Source organism: Electrophorus electricus, chromosome 26 (genome assembly GCF_013358815.1).
Source record: "Electrophorus electricus isolate fEleEle1 chromosome 26, fEleEle1.pri, whole genome shotgun sequence".
NCBI classification, from domain to species: domain Eukaryota; kingdom Metazoa; phylum Chordata; class Actinopteri; order Gymnotiformes; family Gymnotidae; genus Electrophorus; species Electrophorus electricus.
The window spans coordinates 5,875,619-5,893,026 of NC_049560.1; the positions used below are offsets into that span (position 1 = coordinate 5,875,619).

At 38.6% G+C, this 17,408-nt stretch overlaps 1 protein-coding gene across 2 annotated transcripts; it reads left to right on the forward strand.

Moving 5' to 3' along the window:
• Window positions 1-15,945: 15,945 nt before the first annotated feature.
• On the forward strand, window positions 15,946-17,361 carry dnajc19 (DnaJ (Hsp40) homolog, subfamily C, member 19). 2 transcript variants are annotated; one of them, XM_027010686.2, is made up of 6 exons: window positions 15,946-16,076; window positions 16,597-16,648; window positions 16,743-16,816; window positions 16,903-16,982; window positions 17,069-17,139; window positions 17,216-17,361. In XM_027010686.2, exons 1-6 carry the CDS (start codon window positions 16,074-16,076, stop codon window positions 17,284-17,286), a joined length of 351 nt encoding a protein of 116 aa, XP_026866487.1. In that variant the 5' UTR covers window positions 15,946-16,073; the 3' UTR covers window positions 17,287-17,361. The 2 variants fall into 2 exon arrangements, with proteins under 2 accessions (XP_026866487.1, XP_026866486.1); XM_027010685.2 differs by lacking the exon at window positions 15,946-16,076 and adding an exon at window positions 16,415-16,435.
• Window positions 17,362-17,408: the final 47 nt, after the last annotated feature.

The following is a 17,408-nucleotide window of genomic DNA, read 5'->3' on the forward strand; positions in this document are numbered from 1 at the left end:
GTGTGTGTGTACGTGTGTGTGTGTGTGTGTGTGTGTCAGGGGACCCTTTCAGGTCAGTACTCTGACAGAGCGAGAGTTACTGTTGCAAAGCTCGCTTTACGTCGATTGCCTCAGCAGCTGTGAGACCAAGCACACACTGCGTCAGCATGGTAAGATTGCACATCTTTTTTATGTCTCTCTTTTTCTATCTCTCTCTCTTTCTCTCTCTCTCTCTCTCGCTCTCTCTCTCTCTCACACACACACACACATACACACACACACACACACACACACACACACACACACACACACACACACACACACACATTTTTTGATGAATTACAAGACAATTGGTGGATAGGTGAGACTGCATATATGAATACTGTGTAAAGATCTTTGATGCTGTTTTTTCAGATACAATTACCAGCAATTCTGTTACTTATATCACTATTTATTAAAATCAGTTATAGTCTGTCATTAATTAACCCATATAAACACTCTGATTTCAGAAATCTAATCAACAATAAAACTGATTTTTTAAAGTGTACTGAAATTGCTATACTTACTCAAAACTGTAAAAAAAATTAAATAAAAGGAAATAATTGAGGCTGTGTATATGTTATTAAGGCCAGAACATTTGGAGTGTAATAAATGCGTGTCTTCTTGATTCCATGAATGTGGACACGATTCATGTTCATTTTCATGCAGGTAATTTCAGCGTCCTTTCTTTCTCCCCCTCCGCATGCCATCTTATCAAAAGGTGATCTTGTCGAGAGGATCTGCTGTTTGAAGTGTCTTGCTCATCCGTTATCTTGATTTTACATTTTATTATTATTTTTTTTTATCAATCTGAAAAGTGAACCCTGATGAGTGTGTGAAGATATTAGAAGCGCTTCCTCTTTTGGTTGGAGGTTTATCTATAATCAATTTTCTTCCTGGAGCACTTTAATTGACACAAATGATAGGCTCCCACCAATGCATCCTTAAACCTGAAAAGCAGGGTGCATTTTCCCCTTTAATTTAATGAAGTCATCAGCAGCAGTGACCACTTTGAATGAGATAAAACGTTTAAGCTTTTGTGTTCCAATATTACAAAGCAGACATAAAGCCTGATTCTAAAAGCAGTGCAGAAACTCAAGCAGGGAAATGATGGCCCCTATTATTCGGTACAACATCTGAAGATTACGAAGCAAAGTTACACATTTCAAAAGCAGAAAATGAAACCTTACACTTTCACAGCCGCTCTGATACCCTTACAACATCCTTCCCATCGGAGCTCCACTCACTAAGCATCCAGTCTACTGCAATGACACATTAACACACACATTCTGACAGCATAAAATGTTCCCTTTTAGATACAGTTCCTGACTGAATAATTCTCTACATAACATCAAAACAAAATAAGGACCATGTTAAATTATAACGGCAATTGATGGCACTCTATTTCAACACAAACATAAAATGCTCTTTAATTTCCAGACGGTCTGATCTCAGCCTTCTACAGCATCTTTAAAATGTCATTCCGGGGATGTCGCAATGTGTGTATATTTCTGTTAAAATGTCATTTTGTCAAAGGGAAAAAATGTGTGTACGTTTCAGTGAAAACACAGCAGCAGGGTGTGTGTGAAACACAGTAGCAGGCTAAAAGGGGGCCGGGTTCGACTCGCAGATAAGAGATGGAAATTGCCACTGGAGAAAATTAGGGTTATTCAGCACTCCGATAAGCACCTATTTGCTTTTGGTCATAGTGCCTTCTCACACTTTATAAATCATCATTTAATTACACTGACAAGGCTGATTGTCGGGCCAGGCTGTAGGTAGAGAGGCTGTGGGCATGGTGAGAGAGAGTGCTCCGCGAGACCAGCGCACAAAGAGGGAAATTATACGTGTCCTTGGCATTTCAATCATCATCACTAATGCATTAGCGTTCAATTACATTAGACAGTTTCACAAAGCGCAAAAATCTAAAGACAAAAGTAATGTGGGTGGGGGAGGGGGTCTATGTGGCTCTGGCAAATGGCTGATATTTTGGGCAGATGTCTTACACTGGGCATTTTCTTCATCACATTTAGAGTGCACAACAAGAATTTTAATTAGCTAAAAAATGTTTATCAGGCGGATTAATTACATGTCCTCGTTTTTATATTTTATTTTTCATATAGGCATTTTATTTTATTATATATATACAAACGAATAGTCCCTATATATATATATATATATATATATATATATGCGCTTTTTTGTGAACAAACGCTGTCCAATTAAATGACACTTTGGACACAGATTTTAATTACTGAATTGAAATTAAGCAATGGACTCAAAACTATGTTGTATATTGTACTTGTACATTGAACAACAATCATGCCTTAGCACTTGAATTAATTAAATATCATAGGGCAAATTAAATTATACATCAGGTATTTACCATTCACTTCTCAAATCTGGTGAACCTGATATTTCAGCCACTGAATGAGCAACAAGAAATTTCAGCTGTGACTCTTTTTATGCAGGAGCTGTATACTGGTTGCCCTGCCTAATCTGCCAATCTAGCTTCACCACTGCTAGAGACTCTGTGGTCACAAAGTAAACCGTTCGAGTAGAGGAGTGTGATCTAAAGACCTTTTCAAACTGATCCATCCCATACCCAAAAAAAGATATGCTGATAAAAACTCTGGTAAAACAGAAAAAAACAAACAAATGTGAACACAGCATGCACACAAGCAGGGACAATATAAAGGGTTTGGTATTAATGTTATTAAACTACAAACTGACAGCGAGCCCAAAGCTTTTTAAAAATAGCCTTTAGGAGATATTCTTTAACAGAGAGACAAAGATACATAATCAACTCTACTTAATTTCTGTCGTTTTATCTTTCCAGTGCTCACCTAAAAATCAAGAGATCAATTCCAATACAATTATTCTAATGAGCAGGTTACACAAAGGGAATTATGTCAGAGGTAATTACAGTGTAGACATAAGTGAAAATATTATATTCTCTAATATTTCATGTGAGGGAGTAGGTGTAGTAGAAGCACAGGCTCCCTGTGTTGGTAGGATCCCACTCAGCTCTGTGCTGGCTGTTAGTGTACGCTAGCGTTAGCGTAGGCCAATGTTAGCGTAGGCCAGTGTTTTGATGCCATCTATTGGAGTAAATGCTCATCTTATCTAACAACAGTCTGAGACAGGGGCGAACAAGGAATAAACTGTATACACTGAAATCTAATCACATTTCACATTTTTCTATACAATGTCACATATTTAGAGCATTGTAAGAAATTAGTCACCCTACTACCTGTGTGACAATACACAACATTTGTTTACAATTTGACTGTACCCATTTTTAATTTTTATCTAATCAAACACCCAACATAGGAATACTTAATTTATTAGACAACAGACAGGTTAAAATATAAATATGAGTATAATGTGCTTTAGAACATTTCATTTATTTTAAATAGAGAATAACCTTGCAAACTGATGCTGGCTTCTAAATATAATCATTCAATTATTATAAATTATATAAATAGTATTAATGTATAAAATTATATCTACTGTACATATTGTTACACAGATAACTGAATTGTTGTACTAGCATATCTTTGGTGATTGTAACATCAAATTAAAACCTAAATCCTAAATATTTTCTATATAAATACTTTGAATTATGTCATTTTAATAAAACATATAAAAGTTTCATTTGACCTGAAATTTTAATTTATCACCAGCTCAGTAACTGGACTTTTAAAAACAGTGCATATTTACAGTTGTGCTTTAAGAGCCAGCTGGCAACTGTGCTAGGTTTAAAACCAGCAATCTGTTAACAACTAAGACTAAAATACTCTGTATCTGATGGTTCTCTTATTTTAGCTTTACTGTAGGGGGCACTGCCTCCGTACAAATATGCAGCACAGAAATTAAAAGTCTTCATTAATTTGACTCACTTCAGCCTTCAGACAGCAAACACAGACTCTACGTCCAACATCCATACAGCTGTGATGTTCCAGGCAACACATTACCATTAAACATGAATTATTCCGTCACGTACCACTACGTTTCGGCATTTTAATATACAAATTCTATTAAAATTGACTACAACATTAATTTGACCACAGAGCACTGCTGCTAAAGCCGTGGTTATTAATGTGATGACTGTTTCTTTCTGAGCTGAAGTGCTGTCTATCACCACATTGCCTCTGTCACAATGACCCGATCAGAGCGGCCGTGAGCATTGCTGATTGGCTCACATCCAGGACAGTGAGAGCAGGTGTGAAAGTGAGCTCTTGTGTCAAATTGTGCTCGTTTCTTAAAAGCAAGACTGCTATCCTTCAGAGGCGCTGCACCCCAGTGCAAAACAACCTTGAAATAACAACACGAGTCCAAAGGAGAACATGCTAGCGAGGTCGGTGAGGCTGTCAGCCAAGCCTCTCCTCGCTTCCTTCACACTTCCTGCACGCAGGAGGCCGGGGCCAAGGCCAAACGGGCCAATGGCTTCATTTGAAAATTGACTGGCCGATGACTGGGGCGGTCACTTGGAGGCTTATGGACCGCTCACATCGATCTGCTAGCTAGATGGGAGGGTCTGGCCTCAATCAAAAGCTTTTCTTTTCAGTTGCACGCAGATAAAGGCTTGATATTAATTGGTATAGAAAAAAACAGCTAGTTGTAGAAATGGAAGACACTGCTAGTGGCTTGAAATGGCCTCAAGAGCTGCAGACACAGACAGACAGCAAATTACCTCTACAGAGGAAAACGAAGCCAGTCTGAGTGGACTCCATATTGCCTGCACCATCATTCAGTTAATCTGTGATGTATCACAGTAGAGCTATAGAAAAAAGCTGCTAATCTACAGAGAACAAAGAATACGTGACAAGTGGTTTTTTGGGGATCCCTTTTTTGATGTCTTAAGTGCAGAAGTAAGTCTTTGCATAAGTACTAACGAGTACCTGTTTTCAGGTCATGTTAATAATTCTTGTTAATTCACCACAGCCAGCTAATTTTCTAGGCCACAAATCTTGAACATAAATTCAAGGGAACCAAAACAGTCCCTTTCATTTATCTCTAAAAGCACTTCATGGCTATCTTTGCGTGATCTTTGCGTAAAATAGCCACATCTCCATTCCAACACCTTCAAAGAGGTTTTGCTCAATCGATACAACCTAAAAATGACCAGGCCAGCCGAAAGTGAAGGCCTCTCGACAATATTGAGACACGTGGCGGCGTAGCTCTGCCTGGCTGATATCTATCGCGCGGCGTTTGGCAGCCGCCAAACGCCTGCTCTCATTGTGCTGCTGTCAGCTGCTGTCGAGATTTATGACAGACAATTACCACGTCCGCCGCTGCCACCTCATAATCAGAGCTATTATTTAACGATTGTTGCGATAAATTGACTTCTGCTGCTGTTTATCAGCTCCTGGGCCTGTTCACTGACGTGCTGTCGCCTCTCAGCAGGGCTCCTCTTAATGGTCGGAAACCGCAACCTCTGGAGCGGGGGAAAAAAAGAAAAAAGAAAGAAAAACCCTACAAACATTATAAGAAAACACAAAAGCACCCAATTATCTCTGAGTGATGCTTTCTTGTTTTGGGTTGTCACTTGCATGCTTCTGTACTCACTCTGCCCTGTATGTCTTAAATGACAGCATTCACTCAAACACACCTGCAAGGACAGGCACTAATCATTGTTTTACATAAAAACATCATCCAGGACATACAAAGTACATTCTTTTGCATCTATTATGTGATTATTTGTATGTTACACTCTGATACAGCACAGCTAGGGAAGGCTCTGAGAACAGAAATGTGAGTGTGCTCAAAAAGGGCATTAGTGGCAATCAAAAGGGAACGCGCTCACTCCTTCATCTTGGAGGAGGTGACTGAACCCATCAGCTGGACAAGCACGTCTTAAAGGTGACAACATTTCCTTCTGTAACTAAAAGCCTATGTGCACAAAGCATAAACAAACAGCACCACACACAATCTAATCACAATCTAAGGCTGCGGGCAAAAACAGTCACCATCGTTCTCAGTTCTTTTTCTGATTATAATGAATAAAATACAATAATTTGCCACAAAAGTGTTGTCTGGTTACTGGTCTAGCCCTCAGTCACAGCTGTGGCATTGGAGTAGCCTTTTTTTCTGTTTGAGATGAATTTTTCATTCAGAGGAAAAAAGTCACATGACAAAATAACAGAACTGTGGTGTTTCAAAGATGAGGCCTTTAAATGCAGCATTTAAGTATCATTTGGAATGTACCATACAGTCAATGTAAAAGAAAATTCATTTTAAAATTCCCTTCATGTGGCTTTAGTGGAAGAGATGGAAATTAACTAATATTTAATTTTGCCATGTAAATCATTTCACCATCCTTGTACACAAACTTTGCTTTGATATTCTTTGTCCCTACAGAATGCCATAGCACAATGCTGAACAAACAAACAAATAAATACATGTGTAATAATAATAAATACATGATAATTATTAATAATAATAATAATAATAATAATAACAACAACAACAAAAATAATTTTGAAAGAATTTTGTCTACTATAGAATCTCACTCTGACCAGGCCAGCCCTTGAGAGATGGTTCAGAGGAGAACAGCGAGCAGCTCACTAGTAGCTCACTCAGGAACTTAGCACAGGGTGTCTGAGATTCTGTCTGTAATTCTAGGTGTCACCATGCTATTTTGTCTCTGCAGAGTCACTGGAAATCCTGTTTCATACGTCACCAATGAAACAGCATGGCTGTTGTAGAAATCAAACCTTGTTTTGGAATGAACAGCACAGCTGGCCAGCTCTGGATAACTATGGCTGCTTCGAAACTCTGTGCCTGACCTCCTCGGGGTATTAGTCTCTTTAAAAACCTGCCCTGGACCAGTACTTGCTCACAGTGCTACTGGACTTCATGGTGCCGGGAGCCTGGTCTTCTTAGTCTTAGATACACTATCAGGCTAACATGACGTCTAGTGCAAAACCTAGATTGAAGACTTATTTTTGCAGTTTCTCCTGGACATGCATTAGTATCACTGCTAAACCCTTCATTTACATTTCAAGATTAAGATGGGGCAGACTCTGGGAACATCTTTGGCCCTATTAATTACAGCTTTCCAGGTGAAAGGTAGTTACTGACTTAAACACAGGGTTAGGATCCTCTTCGCTGGGGTTTTCCTATAAATCTTTTTAAATTCTGGCTTTAATAGAGGTAGATGCTTAAGACACAGCAGCAGACTGGAACTCTGTGGGAGACAAAGTAGACTGAGATTAAGGCCTACATTAAATGTTGCCTTACTTACACCTAATAGCTCAGGCACCTCGTCAGCCCTTCAAATCACTAGAAATCATTTTAGTGCACTTTGGGTTGACAGGTACAAATGTCAATCAATTGTCCTACTGCTGATAAATAATTTACTCATGCTATAGCAACAGATACGCTAGCTACTATATTTATAGCAACTTTCAAGTATTTATTTTTCTGATGCACTTAAAAAAATTTGCACCAAATCCATGTACAACAACCAAAGACATAAGAAATCTTACTTAGTCAACAGCGGAAACAGCTGACTCATCAACATCAACAATGACAAGGTTTAATATTATTTGATATAGCACCTTTCATGAACTTGAAGGAGCTTTACAGAAAATACTGATGGCCAACACACTCCACAAACGTGTTTACAAAAGAAAAAAAAAAATCACTCAATGTAAGCACTGACACACCCAGCTTCATTAAAATCTGCTAATTCTTTTAGCACACTTGTTCTTTGAGCAGCATGTGTGCAGCACGGGGTCAGGTGGCTTAGCATAGCCGAGGCTGAGTGGAGAGGTAATGAGTGGGGCTAGGCTAGTCGCCTGGAAGGAGACTATCATCAGTGCCTGACAGGCCTCGGCTCAATGGGCTCTAATTGACGGTCATTGCCGCCCTCCCACTCCAAATCCTCCCCTCACTTTAACACCCCATTAAGTTGCCCACACTGAGCGGCCCTCAGGGGGACTCCTCACAGGCAGCATAATTGAAGCAGATTTACCCCATAACCCTCAGCTGGGGCTATAAAATGGCAATGGATGACACGCAATGATATGGGTGAACAAGAGCGCAGTGCTGATTTATTAGCTTTTTATTGCTGATTTAAAATGGATTATTGCTATAGATTATTGTAGTATGTAGATTAATGATTTTGGGGGTTATGACAAGACTCTGAGCATAATTATGCATGTATGAAATAATAAAAAAATAATAATATATATATATATATATATATATATATATATATATATATATATATATATATATATATATATATATATATATATGCATGTATGTATATTAACTTAAATAGGAACCAACCAACACTACTACATGTATTATACCAAATAATATTTCTACATAATAATATAATAAATATTTGAATTTGAAAAAGAAACTGAATTAATTATTCCATTTTAAAGCATGAGCAGCCAACATGTATAAATAAGTGCTATGCAAATATGTAAGCAAACTATAATCATGCATAATGTCTGCCTATCAGGCGCACAAGAGTGCCCTCAGCCACACACCGAACTGAACACTTTTCAAAGCAATAACAGGCACAGCATCCTGCCAGGCAGCTGGTCCCAGGGGCTCCCACACTCCTGCAAGGACTGGGTGGCAGTAGAGAGCAGCATGATTAACTATTCTTTTCATCGAGAATGAACTGAATGAAGTTTTTTTGTTGTTGTTGTACCAGTGCAAATTTTGACCTTTAAATAAACCAAGTGAGAAATCAACTGATTTTAATATTTTTTTCTGTTTGTCAATTGTTAGTGGAGTCCCGAGTGTGAAACTTATTGCTTATACTTGAATGAAGGCTCAAATAAAGGAAAACTTTTGCAGGATGAAGTGGATCTTATAAAAGGTAATTCATTCATAAACTTTGTGCATCAAAAAAGAGAATGTGCATATGCATTATGTATTGTTCGACTGCAAAGAAGTGAAACTCAACAGGTCTTCACTCTTTATGAAATAAATACTGTCAATCATCAATTCATAATCAGCACTTCTTCATGACACATACACTAACTTTGATGATTATTCAGAACATTGTGAAGATTTCTAAATGACAGCTGCCAAAATATCATCTGTTAAACTTCTTACCTGATGAACTGAGAAGAAAGATGGAATGTAAGCCTTTATTTAGAATTGTATAAATGCAATAGTGTCAGCATTCTATATATGTAGATCACAACAAACAGGTGATTTTGTTCACTGACTCATTTGGGAACTTTGAACATTAAATTAGACAGGCAAATAAATTCTCACCACTCGACATTAGACCACTGAAAGCCTAATACGTTCTCTAAAGTCACAGGAAACACCACCAGTCAAATGGCTCTTTCCTTTACATAGGGCACAAATTCACAATTATTCACAACTGCACCCAAATCATTAACATGTTTAAGCAGTAACTTCTTGTTGTGTCGAAAACAAGCCCTTGGGTCTGGAGCTGAAGGAGGAAAACCTCATCCTAAAGGTTAAAGATCCTGCACAGCCAAAATAATCGACATACCAGCCCTGTGCCCTTCCACAAAGCAGAGCTCAGCAAAAAAAAGAAAAAGAAAACGGAGAAACAGAAGGGACAACGCAGCACACCAAGAGCGCAGTCATTTACATAGCAGCCCCCGACCCACAACTCCCGAGAGGAAACCCACAGGCACTCACCTTTCAGGAGAAGTCCACTTCCACTGCGAAGGAGTACAGAAAGCAAAACACAAAAGATCTTTCTCTCCCCTTCTCTTCTTCTCTCTCTCTCTCTCTCTCTCTCTCTCTCCCCTCTTTCTCGTCTGCTATCCATTAGCAGAGGGAAGAGAGCTGAGTTGAACTCCTGTCAGATTCCCATATGTTCCGACATGCTTCCATCTTCCTCCTCCATCTCCAGGCAGGCAGCCGGGATGCAGGGAGAGAACAGGACAGCTTCCTTCAGCCTGTGGGGCTCCTGGCAGGAGCAGGGCAGCTTCCTTCAACGCCTCACCCCCCAGAACGTGCTGCGTGGAAGTCTGGCTCGGATCTCCTCACAAAACAAACAGACACAGGGTTTTTCAGCAGCGTAACCCTGAGTCAGGCCTGTCTTTGAAATGCTTTCTACCCGACAACACAGACGGCTTTCATTATCTTCGCAGTCACTGCAAGGCCTAGCTTTAAAAGCTACTGATTTCTTTTTTCCTTTAGCCTCCCACACAAAGGAAGGGCATTTTGTAAATTACTTGCTCGTTTCAGACCAACAAAAGGTACTTTCATTGAAACACCCCCCCTCCATTTGATTTTGCTCAAATTTGATTACAAGGATTGAAAAAGGAAAAAGAAAGAGCAGGAAATAAAAAAAAAAAAAAAACAGATGGCGTCCTCATTCAGCACCCTGAATGGCTTTATCTGGGAGCCTTTTAAACTGTGGCAATCCACAAGCATTTCAGCTGGCTACAGAGAAAAAAAAAACTTGACAAAAATTATCGGTTTGCCAATTCTCATACAACTGCCACGAAAGAACGGAAAGAAAAGGCTTTTCTCTCTGAGTCTCTCTCACTCCCCTTCTCCCTTTTCTTCACAGTATCGCCTGCCTGGATCAAAATAATGGAGATTAGGTATTTCATTAGAAATTATAGCTGGATATGGTGTAGGCTGTCATATTAATAGCAACCTGCCCATGTCTCTTCGCCATGTGCTATTCACCTAGACAAAAGCCTGAGGGGGAGCATATATTGAACCTCTGATTCAGGCCTGATCAATTTTCCATCGTCAAGACATGAGGGCAATTTAACAAAGAAAGTTGCACATGACTGGCCTGTGGAGAGCCCCCGTCCTCAGCAAAACTGTGCTAACTAAACTAAACGCATATTTTCTGGGACAAAAAAGATACATTCTTTCAGGAGAGAAAGCGAAGAGACATGGGCTATAATTCCCTTTCTATGGCCCAATGGGCATTTCAGCATGTTCTTGTTTTCAGATGTAGATAATTACAGGCTGCAGTGCACAAAAAAAGTGGGAGTGGGAACAAACAGAGAAAGCTGAGCTCCATTATTCGGCTCCTCGTGGTGAGATGGTGTTTGGAGGATGAACGCATTGCTGGCTGCAGGTTGTGATTTCGAAAGGGTTGGTAAGTTATTAGGATAACTACTGCCAAAACGACAGCCAGAGACCTGGGATCTTTTTCAAGCGCTTTGGTGCCAAACCAGTGCATACCCAACTGCAAAGTACAACAGAGAGACATGTACATCTGGAACTGGAGTAGCTAAAATACTTAAAACTATGAGGACTGTAAACCTCAGATTAATTATTTAGTCAGGTAATCCTAATCCAGACTGGAACATGCTGGGAAAAAAATGCAGTCACTTTGCAGATAAAGGGGCTTCTTGTTTGGATTTGGTACACGATATAATTTGAGCATGTGCGTAACATCAAAGAGGAATGTTCACTAACAAAGTTAGCAAGCACTTGCTGAGACTCACTGCCCACTGTGATGAGATCCAGAGTGACCCTGCTGAATGACAGCTTGATTCAATGGGGCCACCTGATTACCACCCAGCGGTAGAGGCAAACACTGAAGACAGCAAATGCAGCAAATTTAATTTAATGTCTATAATCACAGGCCTTTGCCATAGCTGCTATTTGTGTGTGCTATTTATAAAGTGAATGGGTAAAGGTCAAACAGCTTTGGCAAGAGGCCATACCTGGATTCAAGATCAGGTCTGATGTTTCATATTAACTATAGAACTACAGCATCATGGAACAATATTTATTTAAAAAAATCAAGTTTACTGCAATTTGCCTGTTTATACTGTCACTTAACAAGCATCTTGAACTTTCAAACAATGATCAAGCCATGTTTACTAACAGGTATGGATAACTTAGCTAAGCAAAACATTGCATTCAAATGACCCATAAACCTATGGCCTCAATATAAACTGCCTTAAGACAAAGCTTTGATCTTGGACATTTGCCTAGTATTATATTCACAAAAGCTGTGAATACAAAACAAGCCATTATTTTCTAAGATGGCAAGCATAGCTCCAAGGGTGTCGTTTACAGTTTAGATGCCTGAAGAAAACTTATTCAGCAAAGTAGATAAAGCCATATGATAAGATAATTACAGCATGACATGAGCAAAAATATCCCACTCACACAAGCATGAAGAGCCTTATTACCTCTTAACACAACAGTCATAATGCACAATGCCAAGACATGTTCTCAGTGCAAAGAGAATCCCTTGAGTAAAACTCTCATCTCATCATGTGGGAAACTCTCATAAATAATTCAGAAACATCATTTAGAAAAATTACAATAACAAAATGTGGGCACAATGATAAAAACAAGTTTTCCCTCACCATGTGTGTTTATCAAAGTTCAGAAAACCATGGGTAATTATTTTCTTTCAAAATAAAAAGATGGCATATTTAAAACAGACATAAACTAAAGATAAAATGTCCCTAAATATTCCTATATTTTCTGGTTCCAATATGTTCACTTCATCTGAGCATTTGATAAAGGGATTACCGAGCAGCATTGTGTCACCCAAGACAAATCTGGATGTGGAGGTGCCAATTTGATTAAATAATTCTTATTTCCTTTTTGCAAGCCTTGCAGTCTTATTTCCAAAACCAAAATTCAGCATAATGTCAGATTTAAATGTGGTGCAGGGGAGAAAGAGCCAGGGTGAGACCCAGTCCCTCTGCCTTCAGCGTATACTCAAGCACAGGGCTAAACGTATTAGCTTTATTTTTTTTTAAAGACGCAACTTCGAAAACAGATGCAGACAGCAGTATATATAGAGCACTTACAGGAGCTCTACAGGAGCTGTACTCGCTCTAATCATGCCTCTGGAGAAAGCTCATCACTTCTTGAATTTGCCTGATTAATGAAGCAAGCTGGTAAAGCAAATCACAGTCAGATTTTATTGCTGGGTCCTCTGTATGTGTGAATCAGTCTGTAACGTCAGCTAAAATTCCTGAAGTATGGGAGACCCAGGAGACTTTGGTCTAAAGAAGTAGCCACAGATTTCGTGCATATTAGTGTTCTGATATGACAAAGAAGCAAACTCAGAATGTTGATGTTACATGGCGTGAATTTCATGTCTGTTTAAAGCTGCTCTGCTTTGCATGTTTGTACTAAAATGTGCTATAGATGTGTTTTACATTTGTGGCTTAGACCAATCAGTTCCCAACTCATCCATGTTTTTTCTTCTGAAAACCTTGATTTACACAATAAAGACATCTTCAGAATGTATAATTACTTACAAATGTAAACAGCCTATCCCATGTCCTCACTAAAGCTAACCTTTCAGAGAGGGTAATTAGAGTGCCAAGCAACGCAGAAAGTGATGCAAAAGTCCAATAAGAAACACATGAATGCAGTCATAACATTTTACCCTCTTAAAGCTGCTCTGCCACATTCAAAATGCATGCAATATCTGTTGTGAACAAGCTTAAAATGCATGCAATATTTGTTGTGATCAAGCTTAAAATGCATTTGCATGATTCTTTTAAAAATCATTTACTCCCTTATACTTGCAAAATATGCAAGCAGGTGTGAGAGAGAGCAAGAGGTCATTGAAGCAGTTCAGTATCACACTATTGAAAACTTTCAAGTGGTCACACTTGCTCACTGCATAATATGAGAGAAGATATTACATGTACATGCTGTGCACAGATTGTGATCATAATGATGTTTAATATTCTAATCCTGCTTTTACTTTGGAACTTTCTATCGTTCATTTTGTGAAAAAAAAAACACCCATTGCAGATGTGACAATGAATTTAGATAACGTCAATCCGGTGTCAGTGAGAAGAGTGCATTTCATAACTTAACAATAATACTGTAAACGACCAGATCTGATTAAAAAGCTATGACACTTATTACACCACTACATGTAAAGCTCACGCCAACATTAAGAATCAGAAATGTAGGCAAAATAATACATTGATAGCCCATCCTCAAAGAGACTGTTAAAAGTAACAGCTGAAGTAAAATGTTAGGGCAAAAATCCTTAAAAATAAAAAACTATGCCAGCCATCATGTTGCAGCTAAATCCTCAGAATGAAAATACATATCTCTGTCTCTCAAGTGCCCCATTGTCATGCTTAATTATCAAAGTCAGTATCATAAACAAACCCAGAACTTTTCATTCAAGTCCTCTATTTATGCATATCCCTAAAGACATAACCTTTGATATTAAAAACAAATAATTATCAAATCCTAACAAAAAAAAACCCCAACATCCTGAAATACCTTTAGATGCCCAGAGGAAAGCTGTGACCAGAGAGATGGTGTGATATAGTTCTTCCTCGCATTCTTAGGCTGTTTCCTCTCTCTGCGGCAGAAAGCAAATGCTTAGAGACTCGGTGGCATATTTAATTAGAAGCAAGCTGTTTGCACTATCAGTGTGAGGATCTACCTCTCCAATCTCTCGTGAGTCAATCTTCCCCATCTCTGATTTTCTTTTATATTTATGCTGGAATATTTAATTGTAGACAAAAGGTTACTCTGGCTGCATTCACCGCACAGAGGCAGAATAATCTGCTTTAAAAGGCTTGACATTTCAGGCTTTTCAAAAAGGCTGAAAAAATTATATCCCTGCTTTTGTTAATCAATGAAGTAGAACTCTCCTGAACAAAAGAATTAAATTGCTTGGTTGGTTTAATAAAACCAACAGAAATAGCTGCTTCCTCTGGGCTTTTTGTGTGGAGTCACACCACATACACCCAGCACTGTAATTCCATATGATTTAGGGGAAAAACTCTAATTTCTGCACACAGTTGGCTTTTTAAAATCCTTTTGAAACTCCAGCCAGCCTGCCTGGTTTGTAGAGGACAGATTTATCATTAAACCTGACTTTCACTGACTGCAGCCAGTCCACTACAATTTACAATTTCTATACTGTCCTTGTCTGTGCAGAAAAAGAAACATTGTAATTATGCAAATGAAAGGGGCAATAATTAGGACAGCCATTGGTTTGCTTCAGTGAGAACGATTCCAGTGGGAAGAACCTTGTGCTCTCCCAACTGGTTCCAAATCAATGTTTGCTAAAGTTTTTTTTTTGTAGATTTGAAGTTATTTTTATTGGTTAATGTATTACCATACTATCTCTTTGGGCTATCCCTACTCCTTGGGGTATACTTAAATGAGCCAATTAAATTAGTGCCCAAAAATGTTATGATTTAATCATGTACTGTTGTGAACAAGAAACTTTCTTGTTCACAACAGTACATGATTAAATCATAACATTCCTTCCATAGGGTTATAAAGTTCCAGGTGTGTAGATGAGATTTTTTTAATGTATAATTACTACAAAAAAAAAAAAAAAAAAAAAAAAAAAAAAAAAAAGACAAAAAAAGACAAAAAAAAAAAAAAAAGACCATGATCTGAGTGCAGGCAGCCCATAGACAGTTAATTTTAAGAAAGTGTGACTTCCATAGAACTTAATGAGCTAGTTAGCTACCCAGTTGCCATATAAGCCATCATGAGCAGGCACTTTTCACAAGAGCAGGCTTAATCATAGTTAGATTACTTAACCAATGTATATATTATAAGCAATATATTAGAGATATTATTCTTAAGTTATGATGAAGTTATATGAGCCATGGCAAACGTTAAGGAGGTATGCCTGCTAGTTACATTACTTTGCTATTTGTACAATTTAGACCTGTTATATATATATATATATATATATATATATATATATATATATATATATAGAGAGAGAGAGAGAGAGAGAGAGAGAGAGAGAGAGAGAGAGAGAGAGAGAGAGAGATTAATACTATAATTGAACAAAACTCGACTTTTACATCAAAGAGAGATGCAAAGTGTGTGCAAGGTGTTGTTTGTAGCAAGGTGTTGCGACCCTTGACCGTAGATAGCCATCAAATCATTTTAAGCAGCCAATTTTAGAAACGTTTGAGCCAAATAAAATATTTTGATTTTGCAACGTTTCGTTTCGCTTTCCGGCAGCACGGTGACACAAAGGTTAAAAGTCACCAAAACAAGAACACGAGACTTGCAGTGACAAGTCAGTGATTCGTAATCAAAGATATGTTTATGAACATAAATTGCAAAGGATCTTAGCAGGAAAAAGAAAAATGGTACGCACGCTTTGTTACAATCAAATTCGACCGTTTCGTTTAGCTATGTGTTTAGTGTGGATAACTACTGGATAGCAAGCGAGCAGCTAAGCTAACTTAGCTAACTTCATTATAGGTCGGAGTACTCAGGATTGTCAATTTGGCTGTTATTAATAGCTATATATGTATGATTTATGTGCCCTTTCGGACGTTACGTTTCCATCTCATGATCCAGAAAGTGTCTCAGAAATGCGTTACCCAGTGGTTTCCTGCTTTCCTGTTGGGAGAAAGTGAGCTAGCTAGCTAACGTTAGCTATCGCTAGCTGGTCACTCCGTTTAATTCGCGGAATGCACGAGGTTAAATTTGCAGGATGTCCTTGGTTAGGGAGCGTCCCGTTATTCTTTTTAAAGCTTAAACTGACACACTTTACCATAGCCACTGGAACATTTCTGTTGTGTTGATGTAAATTGCCCCCCATCCCCCTTATAATGAATGCGACGCCTAATCAGGGTTTATTGTTGATATTTTTGTGTTTTCCAGGCAAGCACCATAGTGGCCGTGGGCCTTACCCTGGCGGCAGCAGGATTCGCAGGTTTGTAAGATCTAACAAATGCTGGAGGGAGATTTACTTGTTTGCGAAGTGGCTAATAATTCTGTGATTGTGACTCTGTGGCGCTTTTGTACAGGTCGCTATGCGATGCAAGCCATGAAGCAAATGGAGCCTCAAGTGAAACAGGCTCTCCAGGCTTTTCCTAAATCTGTAAACCAGTCCTTTCTTGCAGATATTACAAAGTGTTAGGTGAACCTGTGGGTGCAACAAGGCTGAGCTACTCGCTTCTATTTCAGACTTTTGGAAGTGGCTATTACAGAGGAGGCTTTGATCCCAAGATGACCAAGAGAGAGGCTTCTCTTATTCTTGGAGTCAGGTACATCTGCAGTAGGGTAGCAGGTCTATGTACTCTTCCCCCCCCCCCCACTTCATGTGTACTTAAGGTTTTTTTTCTACCACTAGTCCCACTGCCAATAAAAACAAGATAAGAGAAGCACACAGAAAACTTATGATTTTAAATCATCCTGATCGAGGTAGGGATATACCATTTTTGGTCTTTTTTATAGTCTGGTTTTGTACACTGGAAACTGAAGAATGTTTGTTTTGCAGGTGGATCTCCCTATCTTGCTGCAAAAATCAACGAAGCTAAAGATTTACTTGATGGACAAGCCAAGAAGTAGTTTATTACAAATACTGATTGAGCCCTGACCAATTCACTTTCTTCTGTAAACATTAAAATCTTGTCATACATTTAATATGCCTTCTCTTTAAAGCATCAGTTTTACATTTATAATGAATGTGG